At 32.2% G+C, this 14,794-nt stretch overlaps 1 protein-coding gene across 3 annotated transcripts; it reads right to left on the bottom strand.

The window, feature by feature from the left end:
* Positions 1–6,264: 6,264 nt before the first annotated feature.
* On the bottom strand, positions 6,265–14,686 carry LOC144844373 (uncharacterized). 3 transcript variants are annotated; one of them, XM_078701258.1, is made up of 9 exons: positions 14,442–14,686; positions 13,772–13,824; positions 12,997–13,099; positions 11,363–11,445; positions 10,574–10,650; positions 10,109–10,261; positions 9,469–9,569; positions 9,092–9,214; positions 6,265–7,984 (listed from the first exon to the last, which is right to left on the bottom strand). In XM_078701258.1, exons 1-8 carry the CDS (start codon positions 14,570–14,572, stop codon positions 9,109–9,111), a joined length of 807 nt encoding a protein of 268 aa, XP_078557384.1. In that variant the 5' UTR covers positions 14,573–14,686; the 3' UTR covers positions 6,265–7,984; positions 9,092–9,108. The 3 variants fall into 3 exon arrangements, with proteins under 3 accessions (XP_078557384.1, XP_078557382.1, XP_078557385.1); XM_078701256.1 differs by having other exon boundaries at positions 6,265–9,214; XM_078701259.1 differs by having other exon boundaries at positions 6,265–9,214; positions 12,997–13,094; positions 14,442–14,673.
* Between the last annotated feature and the right edge of the window lie 108 nt (positions 14,687–14,794).

Below are 14,794 nucleotides of genomic sequence, written 5' to 3'. Positions count from 1 at the left end.
GCGCGGACCAAAGTTCGTATAAAATGGCGGGGAGGGAAAAGCGTGCAGTAAAACGAAATGAATATATTAATAATGTGCAAATAAAATAATAATATTACTATAAAGATTCAAATCGAAATTCATTGTATCATTCGTCCCGTGCTTTCGACGTCACTTTAATTCTTGGGCTACGGCCTTGCAAATATCATTTTGAATTGCGCACAACAACGCGATGGCGAAGACGGTAATAAAAAGAACGTTAACGCCTAACAGACGTTTGAGAATGTAGGATTGTGGGACTGTTTAAGAATGTAGGATTGTGGGACTGTTTAAGAATGTAGGATTGTGGGACTGTTTAACAATAGGAAGTTGTGGGACTGTTTAACAATGTAGGATTGTGGGACTGTTTAACAATGTAGGATTGTGGGACTGTTTAACAATGTAGGATTGTGGGACTGTTTAACAATGTAGGATTGTGGGACTGTTTAACAATGTAGGATTGTGGGACTGTTTAACAATGTAGGATTGTGGGACTGTTTAACAATGTAGGATTGTGGGACTGTTTAACAATGTAGGATTGTGGGACTGTTTAACAATGTAGGATTGTGGGACGGTTTAACAATGTAGGATTGTGGGACTGTTTAACAATGTAGGAAATTGTGGGACTGTCCTGAACTGTGTGATTATTCTAATCAAAATGAAGTTCATTCACATTTTGTCAAAGACAATTAGGAACTCCTCCATGATTGATTTAAGCAATAGCCTAGCACGTACCCTTTATATATATGAAGGATCGATATGGTGTACAAAGGTCATTTTAATCATGGTTAATCTGCAACTAAAATTAAGAAAATGATAAAATATTGTAAAATTTGACAAATTCAAAGAAGAAAATATTATCTAACGTTTCAGAATGACCCTCATACACTCAATGATCTTCATACTTTCTGCCTTTAGTCATTGTGTGAAGCTATTCATTCGATACAAATAATAATGATGATACTATAATACTGTGTATTATCTTTTAAATATGTTAAACACTGCAAACCCTCGATCTAGCTGTGTGAGATTAATTTGTGCAAAAACGCATTCAAAGATGAAATTGAGTTGCAAAACATTTGAACAAAATAAAGAGAATATAAATATAATTATATTGCGATTAATAACCTTCAGTGACGTCATTGCTAATTCATTAAAAACTAATTGAAATACATAAAATCGAAATACATTGAAGACTTTGTAATAAAAATAATCGACAATTCAGAATCTGATTAAGGAGTTAATATACAAGAATTATGGAAAAAATACGAAATAACCAAGCGTGAAAATAGCTGTATAGTAGGCTAACGGTATTTTGGACAGTAACGGTATTTGGACAGTAGGCTAACGGTATTTGGACAGTAACGGTATTTGGAAAGTAGGCTAACGGTATTTTGGACAGTAACGGTATTTGGACAGTAGGCTAACGGTATTTTTGACAGTAACGGTATTTGGACAGTAACGGTATTTGGACAGTAACGGTATTTGGACAGTAACGGTATTTGGACAGTAACGGTATTTGGACAGTAACGGTATTTGGACAGTAACGGTATTTTGGACAGTAACGGTATTTGGACAGTAACGGTATTTGGACAGTAACGGTATTTGGACAGTAACGGTATTTGGACAGTAACGGTATTTTGGACTACAAATACCACAAAATATTTACCAAACTTTATGGTACCGTTTGTTACATGATTGTATACATAAAATAAACAAAGGTAACTCAAACATTTCAACCAAAAAAACCTCAAAAAACAAAGGGACCAGATAATTTCACTAATGTATTTGCACTGAAATATACACTTCATGGTCCGCCGGTCCGCCGGTCCATTTCCAATATCAATCAAACATTGTAATGTAAATTCAATTTCCTACTGATAGTAATAATACAATTTTACGATTATTGAAATGCGGAGTCGAATTCCGATAGTTGTCCTAGAATGTGAAAATCAAGTGGCGTGGTTTTTTTTTTCTATCGCCTTCATTACAAACACTGATTTAATATGTTATTTCCAACGTGATGCTCGCAAACAGACAGAATTACATGTTGACTATTATAGGCTTCGGATTATTAGACATTCTTCAAATAGTTATGAATATGGATCGTAGATGAAATTAAAAAAAGATAAAATTGCAATGTTCTGTAATTCCTTCCATAATCAATAAGATGATGCACATTATTCATATTCACAGCAGGCTTATTGAGTTCTATAGCCTACAACAGGTACTGTTTAGACCTAATGTTGAAGTAGTCTAAATTCACAGCAGGCTTATTGAGTACTGTTTAGACCTATACTGTTGAAGTAGATTTTTCTTAAAACTTTACTAAGGAGAAAAATAGAGAGATGTTCTCATAAATGTATTTTTACAACTGTCATGCGCAGTTAATGCACTTTTTTGAAAGGATACTGTTGGTGCTATAAAGGGCTCCCTTTACATGACTTACAACACAAAAAAAACATTTAAACAAATTTTATTTTTCAGAGTTCAGATTTTTTATATTTACGAGAATCAGTTTATAGGCCTACCTTTCAATAACTGAAATTAATTACAATGCTTTTTTAATAAGAGTATCGGGCCTACTATTAAATTACCGCGGACGTACATTTTCATACAGAATTGATCGTAGGCCTACGAGAAGAATGAAGACACGGACGCAAGATAGTTTGCATTGAGGGCGGCTTACCTTTTGTGATTTGAAAACTAGTCTAAATCAATTTCTGGCGCAACATTATGCGTTTAAAGTGATTTCTGAAATGGTATCAAAACAGAGCTTTATTTGAATTATTCGGCATAGAGTTTCAATATGCATGTGACCAGAAACAAAATTAGGCCTACATTTCAAATATCCGTTAATTTTCACGTTTTCTACAACCATGTTAACAAAAACAGGTAATTGTAACACAGGTAAATTAATTGAAGAGGCAAAATAAAGCTAGGTTCCCACTTGACTACTCATCCGAACCGTCACATGTGATTGGTCAATTATTACTTGCGCTTACTTCATTGTATTGTAACCAAAGGGAAGTTATAGCGACTTATGAACCAAAAATCATAAGGTAAAACAAAACATTGAATAGAAAATAATAAAAACAAAATGGCAGCAAATATGCCTATCTGATCGCAAAAACTAATGACAGCCGAAAAGCAATTGTGTCGGCCTGCAACAAAAATCAATTGAAAAAGCATGAAAATAATGACAGGAGTGTTTTAAATGACATTGTAAATCCCACGTGGCGCCCACTAACGACCGTACAAACCAGTTCATTTCGTTTAGTTGAATATTGTCTATTTTACTTAAATTCGCATTAATTTCAGACGGAAAATAAGTCTTAAAAGAAGTCATCGCCAGAAGCGGCGCGGTCTGACGATAAAGACAAACATTAATGTTTGTTCTGGTTGTTAAAACATTTTTTCGTCACATACGTTCATAAATCGGTATCATAATCTTGAATCGCGTCGTCTTGATGTTATTAATGTGTTCAAAAGATTAATTTGATAGTAACGTTTTTGAGACGCGGCGGCACTGTCTGTCAGAACTAGTTCCACCAATCTCCCTCCTCCGCGTCACGATTACCTTATCATACGAGTAGTTATTAAATAACCGTTTATTTCATTTTAAAGCCATGTCTCGATATTATTGTTGATGGAATGTAGGTTACACGATATGGTGTGCAAAACGAGATTCAGTTTTAATAAGAATAATAATAAATAATAATAATAATAATAATAATAATAATAATAAATAATAATAATTTATAAAGCGCACATATCCACTAGAAGTGCTCAAGGCGCGCTAAAAGTTTTATGACTTTTCGACTCAAAGTTCTTAAGAACTCTGATGAGGCATAATAACAATATTAAATTTAAATTGTAAACAAATCAAATTAAGAAAAAAGAGCATGGAGATCTTGGAATGAAATCAATCATGTGGCCAAAGACCAGTCTAAATGGAGAAGAAAACTTACACCCGGATAGATAGGCAAGATAAGATACCGTACTACTGCATTGCAACACACATTTTAACAAACTATTTTACAATCATCTAACAAAAGCTATATTAACACTAGTTTATGTTTAATCTATCCAACAGGTTTTAAGTCAACGAGAAATAATCATCGCTTCGCAACAAGAAACCAATTTTGGCTTAAAATGTAATTGATTAAAAATGAGAAACAAAGTATCTCAAGTACATTATCAATGTGGCAATAAATTGAAGATCTATAAACCTTTCAATACTGAATTTCTAACCTTTCGTAACATCCAAACCAGGGCGCTATTTTATCACTTTAAAAACTAGTTAACCAATGCTTGATCTAAGGTCTATTTAGGTATCAATGGCTGCCCCCAGCGTATAAAGGTCCATTTACACGTACAAGAAGTTTAATGTATTCCCCAACAGATACTATTTAAACGCCTAGTAGTAACAGCATGTGTTATATTGCACACTCTTAGCCAATAGCAGACACTTAACCTCTTTCTAATAATAATATACTTAAAAATAGACGTTTTTGTAGAAATGGATTTTGTAAGTTATTATACAGGAGCATTATAAACCAAATAAAAAGAAGACACGCTTTCATATACTGAGCAATTATTGACATAAATTATGTATATAATAATATAACTCGGTCATTTACTATCAGTGTCGTGCCGGCGCATATAACATTTATATACATTATATTATTTAATTAATATATAATATAATAATATAAGTCGGTCATTTAGGATATAACATTATTACATATATAAAAGTACTCTGGAGAATCGAATATACTAAATGTAGGCCTATAAAGATGAAAATGAAGTTATTCACTTCCATAGAAAAAAAGGGCGAAATATTTTTGCTTTAGGCCTAAATTAGTTTTTTCTGGTAAATAATATTTTTTTCGATCCAATTTTTGGTCGAAGTGAATAATTAGGCCTTGTACGCGTCATTAAAATGACATACTAAAACAATTCCTTCAGGAGGAAAATATATCTTGAAATTTATTTAATTTTATTGACAAATATAGAATAACAAATTGTTAAGACTAGACACAGAAGCAAATAGGCACTAAACATTAAGTGTAAGCTGAATATTAGGGTACTACGATACGATACATTGTTTAAGGCTTTTCAATTTATATAGTGCCAATGCTGTACGTATTCAATATTTCATCAACACCTTAAATCATTTAAATTAAGTCACTATTCGTAAAAAATCACTCTTACCTCGTATATCATACATTTTCGGTGTAATTTCTTGCGAATTTTATGTATGTTCTTCACTTTCTATCTTTACATATTTATTTTATGTATCGATCTTGTTATTGGCGTTTATGCTGTTAGAAGGAAATGTTAAAAAAGTGGCATAAATTAAATATGCGAGGTAAATGATTGAGGAATGTAATGGCAGCCATGACTGTACAATTCAGATATGAGCAAGACTATTGCATAGGTGTTTAGCACCTGTTTGGTCTTTCCTTGCCTTTTATATTTGTTTTGTCTTCTTTCTTCTTCTTCTTCTTCAATTTTAAGGAGCAAACTTCATAGTTGAAGGCTACTGCTCCACTAAGGGTCCCATTGTGACATCGGCAGCCAACTACGGCGCCAATTCGTCTGTCCACGACAGTGTGTGTGTATGAATGAACTAGTACACCGGGGTAACCCCCTACTCGTCTCGAAAGATGTACTAGGTTCTTTAAAGTGCACATGAGCCAGATGTACACTGGACCTACGGTTTATAGTCCTTATCCGAGAAGACTTGTTCTACCACCAGAACCATGGAGCGAGTGAGCCTCGAACCCTTGCCAATGTTATGGCTATGGATTTCGGTTCCACTGTCTTAACCGCTCGGCCACACTCACTCTTTGTATTGTATATAGCAGAAAACTAAATAAATAAACTATTGTTTGTTTTACTGCGGGAAATTATCAGTATGTTCAGTTATGAATAAATAATATAATTCACAAGATGCTAGTTTTAGAACTTGGTAATTTAACTTATGCAATACAGATCACTAAGAGACCATTTTAAAATTGTTTTTACTGCAGTTACTACCTTTTGTTTACTCATTATCTGTTCATGGTATTATGTAGCAAGCTTTTTACAGCTGCAGTAACAAAGTGCAGCTACTGCAGTAACAAAGTGCAGTTACTGCAGTAGAATAATTTGATCTTTAATATTAAAATTGATATTTGTAAGCTTAATTGAGCATGAGTTCATGCTTAAGTACATAAGCCAACACAAAAACACATTAAGTACATTACACAGCATTGTTCAATTTATTTGTAATCCTTTAATAAAAGTTAGTAATACAGCCTACATACACACAATTATACAGACATTTTATTCCTATTATATCGCTAATATTTGGCCTCGTTATGATTTCATGGTCTCATAACTTTTAATTTTATAGCCATCATGGCCTACAACAGTGTAGATATATTAGCAATATTAGTTTGTTATAAGACTTATTTTATTAGGTTATTTGCATAGCATATCTTTAAATATTTTTTGGCCCACTGGCTGTAAAAATCTCATTTATTTATAAAATACCATAAATGATGAAACAAGCCTTGCAGCGTTGTCGTATTTGTCTAGGATTAATTGTGACTCTGAACAGCTTAACGTGCATATTGTAAACAAGTAAACTTTGAATGTTATTAAGGCAGGCATCTGGCTATAGGACAGCACAAGAAACATTAAAACATAATTTGACCAATCACAAAGTGCGGATCATCAGAACCGTCGCCTGTGATTGGTCAACTTTAGTTTACTGTACTTCCATTGAGCTGCATATTTATTACATCATTTAAGGTACAAACAGATTATTATTATTAAAACGTAAAAGCAGAAATAATTGCCACATAATATTCTTGTTAAAACATCTTTATTGTAATTATTGTAAAAGATTATAGAAATCAAAATATCGTATGTAATTTATTGGATATTTTTTGATATCTCTTCAGCATCATTTGCTACACATTGTCAAGTGAATACTTATGACTGTATTCTTAAATAATTATTCTAACTACAGTATTAATAAATCTACACTACTACTAGAAACTAATTTCTTACAAATCTTGACGATCGTAAATAATAATAAATTGATTCATTCTGTATTAAGAAAAACAATTTATCTTTTAGACAGTTAAAATGAACTGTATAATTAAACTAGAATGCTGCAGCTTTAAATGCAGCTCTTAATTGACTAAAGGATTGCCTATTTGTTGACATGCCTCTGTTAAGATGTACGAGGGCCTTGGCAAGTATGCAATTGGCATATTCAATTGGTAACCTTTGACCTCAACAGAATGTCATTTTTGTATTTGATTCGATAATTAATGTAAGCTTGTGCTAAGGCCTGAAATACTCAACTAAAAAAAAAGTCAATCCGAAACAATAAAATAAACGTTAAATCCCCAATTGAATATGCCAAATTTTTACTTTTAAATAATAATTTTGTGGCAATACAATGAATAATACACACACTTGCTGCGGAGCATGTTTGTCATATTCATAAAAATTACAAAACATAAAATAAGATTTTCTAACATAATCATAAATTGTTGCGATTCAAACTGATTAAAAACACCTTAATATAGGTGGTGATAATTCAATGTAACACATTGCATGCTAAACCAACATGATCCACGAATACAATAAGCATTTTAAGTTTGATAGTGAAGGAAGGGTTTGAATAAATTTACAAATTAAAATATTATTTTGTATAATGAAATACCTTAATAACACAGAAATGATTATGATTATCAGACACTATTTGCTAAATAGAAAATGCTAGCATGGTAGACACAACAGTTGATACTAAATAGAAAAGTATCTCTAATGAAATTAAAATAAATAACAAATAATATTGTCATTAAAATTGAAAATTATAATAAAAAAACATGTAGTAATTGTATAATGAGCTTTGAAGTATAATATACTTACAGACAGAAGGCATTGAATACTATAGTATCTGAAAAAGATAGATAAAAACACAGTAAGAGTTAATAAGAGCATTGAATTGGAAGATAGAAACTACTTTGTACAGTATGTCAGTTTGGAATCAGAATGGCATGCTATATCCAGTATCTGTTGATGGGCATGTAAAGCTCTGTTTACACTATAAAACTGTATGTGACAAAAAATGTGATGTGCCCATATGGATATGCTGATGTCATATCACTTCCATATTTATGCATATCACTTCCATATTTATGCATATCACTACCATATTTGGGGATATCACTAGCATATTTGTGCACATCACACTTTTTTTTCAATCTAGTTTGATAGTGTAGAGAGAGCTTAAGATATGTTTTTACAAAACATTTTGGATAATTTGATTTAATTTTTACATTTTCTTTGGTATTGCAATAAGCAATTGCTTAGATTGAATATAAAAACAATACAAATGGGTAAAAACGGGGAAATCATTCAACGGAGAGAGAGAGAGAGAATAAAGTAAATACTTAAAGTAAATACTTAATAGACAACATTAAGTTGTTCTGCCTCAATTCACATTCTGCAGTGATGACTTCATTTCAAATGTCATTCACTATTTTATAAAGGTTAAGATTGTATAAAGAGGATGAAGTCATTTAAAGTTACAAAGTGATGACATCGTCCTAGTTGTGTCTAAGTAGGACACTGCTCTATTTCAGTACTGGTATTGCTTGCTTTAAATCAATTAATAGCAATATTTCTATGTGTAGCTAATTATTGTGCAAATTCCATGTTTTTTTCTCTTTTTCAAGTTTATGTCTGTGTGTGATTGAGTTGTATGTGTGGCGTGTTGTTGTCACAACAAAACAAAAAAAAGGTAATGTGTATTTTTAAAATGATTTGAAAGAAATAAATGTTTATTAATTTGTTGAATAGTATGATACTTATTTTATTCCAACCATTATTTGGAAATTAATATCAAATGTCATAGTTAAATCTATTATTTAAAAAAAGAAAACAAAATGGCTAGAGTATGGACTACTGTATGTTCACTACAGTATAATTTGCATTGTTTTTTAATAGATTATTCATTTTATTCCAAATTGTTTACAATCCCTTTAACCTAGCCATGCTTTACCAAAACCTTTCTTGCTATCATGATTCTGCAAATTTCTTTATTTCTCTTTCATTTGATCTTGACCGACTTCTTGCCCGTTTCCTTTGTCCGTCATGTCCAGTGGATTCACGGTTTTCAGACGATCTAAACAAGTATGAAATAAATAATCTTGTAATTTATATTTACTTTTCAGCAAGATAAATACATTATAGCCACCTCGTGTAAGTCTACATAAACCATACTTTCTTGTTTTTGCTTTTTTGTCCAGCGATCGCAGAATCACTAGCTTAACATCCGGCACAATTATAAAATCATGTCGGGCATTTAAAATTTCGCTACTAAAATTGTGAGATTCTGCGAGGCCTGTTGTCTTTATATTATTCACTATAAGATCTTACTTGGCAGCAGAGCTATTTGGATCTTTTTTATCGTTTGTGTCTTCATCACTGTCTCCTAAATCATAAGCAGATACATCTTTATCATCTTCATCATCTTCTTCCTAAAACAAACAAGTTTAGTACCATCATTGTATTTGTTATACTTTCCAACAACGCTGTCGCCTAGCAATAAAGTGAACCATGCAAGTTAAGCTCTGTCTACCCTAGTTTGACAAAAAAAGTGTGATGTGTCCAAATATGGTAGTGATATACCCAAATATGGTAGTAATATGACATCATCATGTCTATATATGGGCACATCACATTTTTATGTCACATAAAGTTTGATAGTGTAGACAGAGCTTTATACAAATCTGAATGTTTCAAATTTGATTTAAAATTCTGCCATCTTATCTTAATAGATGACTTGTTGTAGGTCAGATTGTACCTTTGTGAGAGAAAATTAAACATGTTTAAAGTTCTCGCAACGACCTAAAAACTACGCCCGACGGTATCTCAAGACGACTCGTCTCGATTCAACTCAGACAGCACCGACGAGTCAAGACTTTCGTCGGGCCTCATCGTATGACGCTGTCTGAGTATAAGTAGGTCTACATTGTGATATACTATTATTACTATGCATACTGATTATTCTTCTTACATCAGATGTCAATTTGTACGCATCTGAATCACCATCCTCATCGTCCTCCTCAGCTTCATCTTCTTTTTCTATTTCATTCGTTTTATATTTTGTTTCACGTTCTTTACGTTCATCATCAAGCTTACCGCGGTATTTCTTTTTTTTTCTTCCAAACTGCAGAAAAAGAAAAGTTACTTAATCGATGTACTTACTTACACCAAAATAAGGATTATAAGTGACCTCTAACATAAACAATAATTCCAACAAGGATGGGCCATCTGTCTTTCAAAACAATTTAAACTTAATGTTGTTAAATTATTTAGTAGTCTACCAACCATCTGATTGGAGTAGAGCCATACATGTTTAGTCACAATCAACCAGCCTGTGGACTCCATTTAAAACTTAAAATAGCAATTTTCTTTAGGACTTATGAATTGCATGGCAATGATGACAAAGATGATGACATGAATGTTGCAATGTTTTTACCTCATCAAACTCTCCATCAGAATCTTCCCTGTCATTGTACTCTACATTTCCACGTTCATTAAATCCACCACCATAGCCTACAGACACAATGTTTAAACAAATATGAGATATACTATACTATAATAATTAAGATAACTGTTTTCAACATTTTGAGCTAAAAATTATACAAATGTTTATGACCCGGTTCCGACATCATTGGATAAGGTTTCACTCATGAGGAACGGGTAATTCTGCTAAAGAAATCTGCAATCTGCAGTAGACGACAATTTGTTTTATATTAGAGTTGTGTTTAAATACAAATGTATGCGGATTGTCTGATCTACAGAATGTATATCAAGTTACTTAAGTTAATCAAAGTACAAAAGTACAAAATAATTGCTGAGTATCTTGTGACTAAATGTGGGTAATCCAAAATGTTTATATCCACAATGATGCAATAATTATTGTTACATCTTAAGTAAGCATAGATAGATACCCACAGCATTGTCATCTTAAGTAAGCATAGATAGATACCCACAGCATTGTCATTTTTCTTCAGTAATTTTACCTTTTGATTTATATAATATATTTAATGTATGATTGGATTGGAAAAATTAATAAGTAAACAAACAAAAATGTCGGCTAGTGAATATTAATTATTTACCTGTTCTAGACTCTACACATCCAACTTTAGTGAATATCAATTATTTACCTGTTCTAGACTCTACACATCCAACTTTAGTGAATTTATCAATTATTTACCTGTTCTAGACTCTACACATCCAACTTTAGTGAATATCAATTATTTACCTGTTCTAGACTCTACACATCCAACTTTTGGGGATTTACAAACATTACACTCAGAACGACGAGACCAGTTCACATTGCCACACCTGTACAAACCATTACAACAATTAACAACATTTATATTATGTATCAAATAGAACATTAAGCATTACCATTTTTTTTTAAATTGTAAAAACAAAATGCATTCCGTGTAAAACACATTTTTACCTCACAGGCTACAGTATTCCTCTATAGAGGGCAGTAGAAGGAAAATGTACCCTGAGAATATCATAATAGTGTGAACATGACCTATAGTACATGGTGTGTGTGAATGCACATTTAAAAATCTAATGTTATGACCCATGCAAACACAAGTTGCATTCTGGGATTGCATTTTCGTACTATATTCATGTTTTTATGTCACTTGTGATACCAGTGTCACATTAAAAAAAAAAATAATTTGATGAACTCTGTAACTGGACGATGGAAACGTGAAAGAATAGCTATTATATTGGATCTATAGATGAAAGACTAAACTATGATAGAGATTCTATGATTATTGAGTATATCATAATTAATCTATGTCAATGTTTTAATTATAGGTTGTTAAATACTGTACATGAATTTAAATGGCAGTGCAGCGCCATAACCTCTGTCTAGAAGTAACATGCAACCATGGTGGACAAGGATATAATGGCTTGGTTGACAAAAACATTAAAATCATTATTTAATCTTTAATATGTAGTGCAATAAAGAAATAAAAAAAACCTGTAGTCAGAAAAAGGTTTTTAAGTGTAAACAAAGTGTCCCAACAGAGTTAGTATATTGAAGGCTTACTAAGTAGCCATTCAATATCTGCAATTACAATTTATCAGTAGTGTAGGGATCTAAGAAACAAATCTATAAGCAACATTATTATAGGGTTGGTTTATTAAACTGTATTTATTTATGGACGTTTGACGAAATACTGAATTTTAATCATTTATTAAGCAATTTCTTATGCTCAAAACATTCAGATTTCTGGGTATCCAAAACATTAGGAAATTAGAGGCACATTCATTTCAGCATCTGCCTTTTACATTAAACATGTGCATTTAAATCCTGTTTCTGTTAAAATGATGTAGAGTTATTTTTTGTCATAATTCATTGACACATTTTAGCATTTGAAAAACCAAAAAAAAGTATCTCATCATATTTTTAGAAACACTAAAGAGTAACCAATACTTTTGTATGGTACAGTCCAAGTTTGCTGTTGTGTTATGTTTGTATTGTTCATATAAAATCCAGAATAAATTGAAAATTTAAGCCTACCATATAGACAAAAAAAAAATATAAATATAAACCAATTTATAAAATCCAACACTGTTACTAATGTCATAAAAGTGCAAAGTACACAGAAAGTTAATTTTTAAGACCAAAAAATAAGTTAGTATGTATTAATATATAAAACTTTGAAAGTAAAGCTCTGTCTACACTATCAAACTAGTTTGACAAAAAAAAGTGTGGTGTACCCAAATATGGTAGTGATATGCCCAAATATGGTAGTGATATGACATCATCATATGGGCACACTTTTTTTGTCACATAAAGTTTGATAGTGTAGACAAGGCTTAAAACTAGTTTATGAGTAGTAAATAAATGAAAAGTGTTAAACTTGCATTTTACACTGCCAGTCATCAGCAGCAAACAGTCCCTTGCTCTTCTCTGCCAGCTGTTTGCCAATCTCTATTCCTCCTGACTTTGTTTTCGCATGAGACTTCTCTGTAAATAGTCATTGACATTTCAATTAAAGCGGCGAGTGTCTAAAAACTTATCATTTCAGGTGTTGAATTTTAAAAGGATTATTTACTTATTTCAACAATATTTTACGAGGGTGGTCCATCCAGCCGAAGCTGATCATTAGGGACCCTCACAAAAATACAATATGACGAGACATAAACATGTAACAATAAAAATTAAAGTAAATAGAATTCAATGAGTTCTATGAAAATCAAATGTTTAAAATTGAGTATTTTATTTGCTCCCCTCTAATAATATCTAGATCCCTTGAAATTCTTTGAAATTTTCCTGTAAATTTATATAATTTAGAGACTTTCACAGATATTGTTTTCAATAAATTAAAATGTTTGTGTTAGTAGTAATTTTTACAAAAACTTTGTATTTTTCAGTACACACATCACAGTCAGAATTTAATTATTCAAATTTATTTTACAAGGGTAGCTCTAGCAGCTGTACTACAGCAGTATAGCTGGCTTTAAGAGGCCCTGAAAAGCATCCACATAAATGCATTAAACATTGTCAACGCCAGATTTTATATGTGAAGGGAAAAAAAGAATCCCTTCCATACTGCTTTAAATATGTAAATGATGTTAAAGATTATGCAATATTCATGCTATACTTTGTGTAAAGTAAAAGAATGCTTTAAAGCTATACCTTGTCCACATTTATTGCATTGCCTTCGTCTAGCAAAATTGTTGTTACCACACCTACAAAAATAAGGAGGTAAATAAAGGTACTGAAATGGAACAAGCTATATGTATACATTATTCTTTATGGTTCTAAACGACATCTCTACAAAAGATCTTAACAAAGATAAGATGTTTTTTTAGACAAGACAACATTTTGCTGACTGACTGGAATCCTATTTCCTAACATGGACATTTCATTCCATATGTCCGTATGTTCTATTATTAGTCCTATGACTCGCAAATAATATGAATGTTATTCCACATTCATATTATTAATTATGTTCAAATGATGCTTTCACATTATTAACTCGGTTATTTTGATCAATGAGTTGATAATGATGTTATTTAAATATAGGCATTGTTTGTAACCCTCTAAAATAATACTTAATAGAATTCACCAAATACCAGGCCAACAAGAGAAAGGTCATACGGACGAAGTAGTGACGGTAAAAAAAAACAACCAAAAAATAAGGGAGAAGGAAAAAACAACATTCAAGGTTGATTTTATTAGACCTATTCATAGCTAGAGGGAATGGGCCTACTTATAGGCCCAGACCTATATTGAGCAGCCGAATGGATGAGCCTAGCTAGAGCTAGGCCTACCACTCCAGCACATGATCATCGAATCGTTTTACCCCGAGCAGATCCAGTCACCATCATGATGAGAGCTATGCCTGCTGCTTCCATGTCTTCCCCCGTCATGATGTCTCGATCTATAACTAGAACTTCCACTGTCATAATCTCGCCTGTCTCTTCTTCCTGACATTTTTGCCCGATTCTAATGGCCTAGGCTAACCAATCTCTCAATTCTTTCTTTCCGTTTCTGTCTCCTTCTTGCTTGGATCGGGTTTTTAGCGCGATGCAATTTTCGAGCGAAAAAGGAAGGAACAACTCGAGCGGAAAAAATTGGTGACGAACATGGGTTATTCCATTTCGAAGTTAGGTAAATACACTGCTGCCCTGCTGCTGACGCGTCACTTTATGTGTC

Source organism: Antedon bifida, chromosome 6 (assembly GCF_963402885.1).
Source record: "Antedon bifida chromosome 6, ecAntBifi1.1, whole genome shotgun sequence".
In the NCBI taxonomy this organism is placed as follows: domain Eukaryota; kingdom Metazoa; phylum Echinodermata; class Crinoidea; order Comatulida; family Antedonidae; genus Antedon; species Antedon bifida.
This window is presented reverse-complemented; position numbering and strand designations above follow the sequence as displayed.